We start from the raw sequence: 8,775 nt of genomic DNA, 5'->3' as shown, positions 1-8,775 counted from the left end.
TAAAATGTATGACTGGCACGCGAAACCTTAAATTAGAGTGAATAAATGAAGACTCGGCACAGCACTTCTGAAAGGTTGCCGACCTCTGCGCTAGTCACTCATACTCTTAGCTCTGGAGATCCGTGGGTTAATCTTGGTGTCAGCCAAGCTGGTGCAACTGCGTCTGCAAAAGTAGTGGGTAAGGTATACATTTGTCTTGTTTTTTATTGTTTCAGGTGAATATGGCACTGACGGGGAAGCCCTCCAATGGATCCCCCAATAACTCCAGACCTGACCAATGGAATACAGTTTTTCATCAGAAAAATGAAATCATCACCAGTTTAGTTTCTGCCTTAGATTCAATGGTGAGTGAGGCTGCTTGCAAAGGTGATTTTGGGGGGGAGGGGGAGCGGGGCGGGGGGCTCTGTGTGTGTATAGTGGTTACACACCCATAAGGATCTGTTCACGGTTCAGGATAACATTGAAGGATAGGTTCTGAAATCAGCTGATGCACATTAGAGTCCTCTCCAATGGGCCACAGGGACCCAAATATGAAACCCAATACTTTAGCTAAACAAATGGGGCATATTTGTTTCAAGTGATGATTAACAACGATATTGCAGCAACCTGAGAGGGTTTGACAGCCCCTGAAATCACAGGAGAGGCTCCGGATCTGAAAGCTTCGCCAGACCATTCTGCCACCCAGCAGCTCATTTTACATTGGGTTAATTGGGTTGAATAAGAGCTGGATTTAGATGGGAAGGATATTGAGTTCATCAAATTGTACTCTGCTGCAGTAAAGCCCATGGAGCTGTTGGAGCTGTGAAATGAAAATCACATGCCCATCCTGACAATCAGAGGGGCCCTAAAGTCAGCTCCAGTTAATCTCGCGATGTGTATTGTTTTCCTATTAATATTTATGTTGGTACCAACTGAATTTATTTTTCTTGATGTTTTACCACTGTTGTTGTGAGCTTTTATGCAACAAGGGAATGATAACAATGGCTTTGATCTCCAAGAACAAAGAAAATAACTTTCATGTCTGTTGACGTAAAACTCTCTGGAGAAATCTTGCACAAGTCAGTCTTGCTTACATAAACAAGATAACTGTCTGGATAAGTTTCTTGGGCCAGAGCTAATCTTATTTTTAACTGAAAAGTGTGTGTGTGTGTTTACTCACACATGTAGTAAAATGTGATGAATTAAATATCCCTCCCATCTAAATCCAACTATAGTTAATTTTTATATAACTATGATTGTGTGTGTATACATCCATATTTGTGTTTCCTTCCGGAAAATGCTAAACATCCACCTCAAGGCCCCATTAAGATATAGGTACCTGAAAACCAAGGCACTCAAAATCACTAGTCATTTTTGAAGAGCTTAGCCATTTATATATATTACACAAAAAGCCTAATGCATATGCACAAGGAGGTATAGTTATCATCTTTCATTACATGATCACGCACGTGCAAGAATTGCACAAGGAACCTTAATTCTGGCATTTCCTAACATTTTTGAATGCTTGTCTTTGGAATCTTAATAATGTTGTTTTTAACGTAGGCTTTTGAGTGCGATTCTATGTATGTTTCATATAAAAATTTAAAAAAGAACTTGGAGTTAATTATTATTTGAATTCTTGGTTTATACATATCCATCCCACTCATTATTCCATTTTATATTTTTTTCCCTTGACTGTTGTTTAGTTTAGTTGATTGAATGAGCTAATGTACCTCTTGCTGTTTTCATGAAAGGGATTTTTTTTTTCCAACTAAGCTTTTTCTAGTTTACTGATGGTAAATCATTATCCTACCCTCTTCATGTCTCCCCCAAAAAGGAATTCTTTCCCATTACTTGGGATTCATCCACTTTTTGAGAACCAAGTCCAAAGGTGATGAAGAAGGCAATCTATGTTGCACGTTGATAAGAGGCTGTGTGACTTTGGGCTGGTTCACACTAACCCCCCACTTCGAACTAAGATATGCAACTTCAGCTACGTTATTCACGTAGCTGAAGTCTAACTATCTTAGTTCGAACTTACCGCGGGTCCACACGCGGCAGGCAGGCCCCCCCGTCGACTCTGCGTACTCCTCTCAAGGAGCAGGAGTACTGGCGTCGACGGCGAGCACTTCCGGGATTGATCCCAGAAGATCGATTGCTTACCTCCGGGTCCGGTGGTAAGTATAGACGTACCCTAAGTGTACAAGACTTGAGTTGGGTCTCAGAGTATCTAAGCTCGCATAGTTACATTCTGAGGAGCCGGAAGAAGGTGTTAATTACACTGGGCTTTAGCTTCCTTCTAGTTGCTTTTCCTGCTACACCCATGTCTTCCAGCCACTTAGCATGTCAATTCTCCTGTCTAAAAAATTCCCTAGCCTTGGGCCAAATTCAGAGCTGGTGTGATAGGAGGTTTAAGTGGGTGAGAGTCTCAGGGATCTAAATTTGTGTAAATGCTGAGGAGGAAGGAAGAATGGGTAACCCATGCATTATTTGTATTGCTGTAATGTCTACGAATGCCAGTCAAAGATCAAAGCCATGGTGCTAGGTGCTGTACAGATGCTCAGTAAAAAGACTGTCCCTGGCCTCGGCCCCTAAGAGTTTACAGTCTGGATTATGACAAGATGCAGGGTGGGGTGGGAAGGAATAGGACGAGGCAACGGTAAAGCAATCAAGTTATTGTACTATAAACAGGAGGTCTTGGCTCACCACCTGCCTAGCCATTGTCAGATCAGATGTAAGGCTCCCAAGACCAAAAGCAAAATCCCTAGTGGAAACTCCTTTGCGTTCAGTGAGTACTTCACTGGATTGTGTTTTATCCCCTTAAACTTCCCTCTGAACTTGGTCCTTAATCTCAAGACAAGGAGGGTCTCTCTTCACAGTGGTGGGGCCTCTTAGCTTCTCGTATTGGGTTTAGACTTGACGGTAATAATCAAAGATTTCTTCAAGAGTGTGGGGCTCACTTAGGAGACAGTGTGAAGGAGCATACGTGGGCTATAATTGGCATTAAATAGAGTCAGAAAAGCACCAGATGTGTCCCCCATGCACACCTACAGTTTGTGCAGCTCAAAGTGTTATGGACATGAGCATGACCCCAGCATTCCACGGAGGTGCACCGTTCAGAGGAAGCCAAGCCAATGTGTGAAATTATTTGTACTGCCTTTTAGCAGGATTATTAAAAATTTTGTTCTAACAAATATTTCCATGTAACTGAACAGGGGCGGTCTAATAAACCGGGAAACCTGGAAGTGCTGTATCTGGTCCATTGGTGCATGGCAACTGCCTTGGAATCTCACGCGCCATTTGAAATCTATTGTGGCCTGGGTTGTGAGTTTTAAATTTATAATGAATGGCCTTCCGAAGGAAGTGGTGGAAGCCCCTCCATTCAAGTCACTTCGAAATCCAATAGAGAGAGGCTGGTGTTGGGGAAAGAACTTGGAAGAGGAGGGCTCAGCTTCTGGCCCTACCACAAAATATCCTGCATGCCCTTGAGCGAGTCACTTAGTCTTTCTGTACCCCAGTTCCCCTCACTGTCAAATGAGGATAATAAAATTTCGGTTCTTCCGCTCTGTCTATTTAAATTGTAAGCTCTTTGGGGGCAGGGGCCATCTGTTGCTATGGATTTATTCAGCACAGCACAATATGATTCTGCTCTCAAATGGGGTTTCTAGATGGCACAAGAATACAAATAATTAACAACATTGGAAACATATTGTCAGGAACAATGGGTGGATAAGAGACCCTAATAGCCCATAATTTCTGTTTTGATTAAATACAGAAGGAGAGGGTCTTGACTGATGAAGACTTTGACTGCTAGCCAGCAAATATTTTGTCATTGAACTAAAAGTTCCCTGCAATTCTTTCTTTTTAATTAGAACCGACTAAATATGTTAATTCTTTTTCACAGGAAATTTTAGCAAATGTTTTGTTCTGTTCTTCAAGTGCTTGCTCATGTCCATTCCAATAGGTGTGTGCGCACCGCGTGCATGATCGTCGGAAGGTTTTCCCCTAGCGGTACCCGCTGGGTTGGCTGTGGAGCACCCTAGAGTGGCGCCCTCCCTAGCTCCCCTGACCGGGGTATGCCTCGCTCTCCGGGGGTTTAAATCCTGCCAACGCTGCGGGAAGCCTATGCCCAAGGGCTTGCCGCACGCATCGTGCCTTAAGTGCCTGGGTGAGGGCCAGCAAACCGAGAAGTACTCCATTTGCAGGAGCTTAAGACCCAGGACGAAGAGAGAGCAGGACTATCGCCTCAAGCTCCTTTTAATGGAAGCGGCTCTTTGCCCTCAGCCGGCACCGGAAGCGGCACCAGTGACATCAGTGCGCAGCGCACCGGCTTCGGTGCAGGACGCCGCGGCACCGAAAAAAGACTCCTCCAGGGAGCATCGACACCACTGCCCGGCTCACAAAGCAGGTTCGAGCATGCGGCACTGCTCTCAGTCCCCGGTGCCGCATAAGAAGAAGGTGGACAGAGGCCGGTCTCCCGTCAGGAAACAGCACAGGGATCCCAGTGGGGTGTATCCGACGTCAGGGCACCCACAGCCTGGCCCTCAGATCCCGGCACTGTTGACTCCGGCCCTGCCAGGGGCTCCATCAAGTCTGGTGTTTGTGGACTCCCCGACTTGGGAGGAGTTGGAGGACGAGATTGATCTCCCCTCCACGCCGGATACCTTTGAGGCCGCGCCGGATCTTATTGCCATGATGGCACAGTCCTGGCCCTGCGGGCGTGAGCAGCGGCGCAAGGCCCGGCACCGGCGATGGTGACGGTGCAGTCTATGGCACCTTTTGCGGCACCAATGGCGGCACTGCCACTCATTCAACACCGGGGCAAGCCAACGATGCTACGGCGCCACTCCCCATCACCGTGGTACCATTCACCAGCACTGTTGGGCTCCGCCCCTCCATGGTCTGGCTCAGACTATTCGTCGGACTTTGATAATGAGTCGTCGATCTGCAGACATAGTCGGTACCGGTCTTCCAGGACGCGCCGGCGGTATCCTGGCCCCCACAGTGGCAGGGGCCGGTACAGTGGCTCTTTTGGACTCCTTGGGCCTACCATCAGCTTGAGCTCCTCCTTGGGCCTACCCTGTGCTCCTCCTTCAGCCACGTCGGTGCCGCGCCATACTCCCACAGCACCTGAAGACTCCCCAGGTGACAAGGACCCTGGGTCTTCGCAAGCAGGTGCAACTCTTGAGCCAGCACCCCATGTGGTACTAGCGCCATAGTCTGCCCTGAATAGGGCAGACGTACCCGAGCCAGCCTCCAGAGAGCCTGAGGGTCAGGAGGACCTGGTCCCACAGGCCTCATCATCCTCTTAGCCAGATGAGGCGGTGGCTGGCACCTTCACTACCACACTCCCAATAGGGTGCACCAGGACCACCTTAGGAGGGTGGCCCAAAACTTGCATCTCCAGGCTGCGGAGGTGCCAGAAGACTCGGCCCCAATGGTGGACATTGTTGCCCTGGAGGGTCCTTTTAGGGTAGCCTTGCCCTTTATAAAGACCATACAAAACACCACAAAGGTGCTATGGCAGACCCTGGCCTCCATACCTCCCACAGCCAAACGGGTGGAAAGGAAGCATTTTGTGCTGCAGAAGGGGTACGGACACCTTTTTACCCACCCTCAGCCTGGAACATTAGTGGTGGAGGCGCAAACCACAAAAAGCGGCAAGGTCAACCGGGTCCTGCCCAAAAGTCACGGGACGCTAAGAAGCTGGACCTTTTTCGGCCATAAAGTCGACTTGCTAATCAGCAAGCAGTGCTCAGCCTTACGCCTTCAATTCCTAGAGAGCGCTAGCTAAGTTCCCGGAATTGCTCCCATCAGACTCACGCCCGGAGTTCGCAGCACTTCTTGAGGAGGGCAAGGTGGTGTCAAGGACTTCCCTCCAGGCCGCCCTAGACTCAGCTGACACTGCGGCTCGGACCATGGCCACAGCAGTCGTCATGAGACGGAGTACCTGATTACAGGTTTCAGGCATACCCCCGGAGGTCCAGAACACCATTCAGGACCTGCCCTTTGACTGTGCGGGCTTGTTTGCCGAGAACACGGACACCCGCTTGCACAGCCTGAAAGACTCGAGGGCAACATTGAAGGCCCTGGGAATCGACACTTCCACACCCCAGAGGAAGCCCTTCAAACATCAGCCCTCCCCTCTCCCTCCTGCTTCTACTCCGGACCCCCGAGGCAGGACTCAGCCAGGAGAAGGGGTAGGAATAATAGGAGGCGCCAGTCACAGTTCTCCTCTGGCCAAGGTCAGGGCTCATCCAAACACCTAACTTTGGAAGGTGCGCACGAGGACAGAGCACCAGGACTCAGTCTGGATCCTTACCCTCCCTTTGTAAACCAGCTATCCCACATCTACCGTGCTTGGTCCCAGATCACAACAGATCGCTGGGTTCTGAGCACGATGGGGTGGGCTATTCTATCCAATTCTGTTCCCACCCACCTTCCCCATCCCTCTTCAGGGACCCTTCTCACGAGCAACTCCTTCTCCAGGAAGTGCAATCGCTCCTCGCTCTGAGGGGCGATAGAGGAGGTTCCTCAGGAGTTCAGGGGCAAGGGATTTTACTCCCGATATTTCCTTATCCCCAAGGCCAAGGGTGGACTGTGACCTATTCTGGATCTGTGAGACCTCAATACATTCATCAATAAAGCCAGGTTTCGCATGGTCTCCCTAGCCGTTATCATTCCTTCCCTGGATCTGGGGGACAGGTACTCTGCCCTCGACATGCAGGACGCTTACTTCCATATCTCCGTTATCCCACCCCACAGACGGTTTCTTCGCTTTGCGGCCAGTGCTACCAGTTCACGGTGCTCCTGTTTGGGCTCTCGACGGCCCCCAGGGTGTTCACAAAGTGCATGGCACTCGTGGCAGCCTTCCTCCGTACCTGGACGACTGGCTCATCAAGGCCAAGACGCAAGCACAAGCAGAGGTGCATGTGGCCCTGGCCCGCACCATGTTCCTCAGGCTGGACGTGCCAGCAGTTCTGCTCCTTTCTGAACCACAGCCCAGGCTCCATTGTGGACGCTTTTCACCTCATGTGGATGAGTCACATGCTCTATGTGTTCCCGCCCTTCCCTCTCATACAGAGTCCTCCTCAAGGTCTGCCAGGGCAGGGCTTTGTTGATCCTCATAGCACTGGCGTGGTCCCACCGGCACTGGCTCACCACACTGTTAAGCCTATCGGTCGACAGACCAGTAACCCTTCCCTTATGCCCAGACCTCATCACAGCAAGCTCCAGCAGCCCAACCTGGAGTCCCTCCACCTCACGGTGTGGAAACTCCCTGGTTGAACCCGTTGGAGCTCCAATGTTTGGACTCAGTGAGAGAAGTTCTCCTGGGAAGTAGGAAACCTTCCACTCGAGCCACATATCTGGCAAAGTGGAAGTGGTTTTCTGTGTGGTCCCTGCAGAAGGGTATCCCACCACAGCAAGCGCCAATTCCCCTCGTTTTGGACTACTTACTGGACCTGAAGCAACAGGGCTGGCAATATTATCTATAAAAGTGCACCTGAGTGCCATCTTGGCCTTCCACCCAGGGGCAGCAGGTAGATCAGTCTTCAGAAACCCCATGGTGGGCCGATTCCTCAAGGGCTTGGACAGGCTTACCCCCACGTGTGGCAGCCCGTTCCCCAGTGGGACCTCAACCTCGTGGACCCTCCATTTGAGCCCCCGGCCACTTGCCGTCTCGCCTACCTCTCTTGGAAGGTTGCCTTTCTGGTGGCTATAACGTTGGCCAGAAGGGTCTCTGAGCTCAAAGCGCTTACGTCTGAACCCCCCTGAACTTTTACAAAGACCAGGTTCAGCTGCGTCCTCACCCTGCATTTCTACCCAAGGTGGTCTCTCGGTTTCATGTGAATCAGGGACATCTTTTTACCGGTCGTCTTCCCTAAGTCTCATGCCACTGGCAGAGAGCAGATGCTCCATTCCTTGGAGGTCAGGCATGCCCTAGCCTTCCACATTGAACGCACAAAGCCATTTCGTAAGTCACCACAGCTTTTTATTGCAATCGCCGAAAGGATGAGAGGGCTTCCCATCTCATCCCAGCGCATTTCGTCGTGGATCACATCCTGCATTAGAACGTGCTACACTCTGGCCAAGGTTCCACCCCCGCCGTTGACGGCACACTCCACAAGAGCTCCGGCTTCATCCGCAGCTTTCCTCGCGCACGTCCCTGTTCAAGACGTATGCAAGGCGGCAACGTGGTCTTCCATCCACACCTTCAAGTCGCACTACGCCATCGCCCAACAAGCGAGGGACGACGCAGCATTCGGCAGGGCAGTCCTACAATCAGCAACCAGGTGAACTCCGACCCCTCCTCCAGAGAAACTGCTTGGGAGTCACCTATTGGAATGGAAATGAGCAAGCACTCGAAGAACAAAAAACGGTTACCTGCCTCTCGTAACTGTTGTTCTTCGAGATGTGTTGCTCATGTCCATTCCAAATCCCACCCGCCTCCCCTCTGTCGGAGTCTTCCGGCAAGAAGGAACTGAGCAGGCGGCGGGTCGGCAGTGTCCTATATACACCACCATGAGGGCACCACTCCAGGGGGCTCCACAGCTGACCCAATGGGTACTGCTAGGGGAAAACCTTCCAATGATCGTGCATGCGGCGTGCGCACACACCTATTGGAATGGACATGAGCAACACCTTTCGAAGAACAACAGTTACGAGAGGTAGGTAACCGGGTTTTGTTTTTTTTAATTCCTGTTGACGTTCTTGGTTTTAAAAAAAAAAAAAAAAAAGTTTGGTGTTTGGTTAAAAAAAAATTTTTTTAAGTCCAAACTGAAAATTGTTTCCAAA

The 8,775-nt window shown here is 50.1% G+C and overlaps 1 protein-coding gene across 1 annotated transcript in view; it reads left to right on the top strand.

Annotated features, from left to right (window-relative positions):
* The first annotated feature begins 221 nt into the window (after positions 1–221).
* Positions 222–8,775, top strand: part of GTF2IRD1 (GTF2I repeat domain containing 1) — a 106,361-nt gene continuing 97,807 nt past the window's right edge. Inside the window, exon 1 of the mRNA XM_065418266.1 lies at positions 222–344. Coding sequence (XP_065274338.1) covers positions 222–344 — 123 coding nt within the window. The remainder of the gene's footprint in view (positions 345–8,775) is intronic.

This window comes from Emys orbicularis, chromosome 17, assembly GCF_028017835.1.
Source record: "Emys orbicularis isolate rEmyOrb1 chromosome 17, rEmyOrb1.hap1, whole genome shotgun sequence".
NCBI lineage: Eukaryota > Metazoa > Chordata > Testudines > Emydidae > Emys > Emys orbicularis.
The sequence above is the reverse complement of the archived record's forward strand: the minus strand, read 5'-3'. Positions and strand labels throughout refer to the sequence as shown.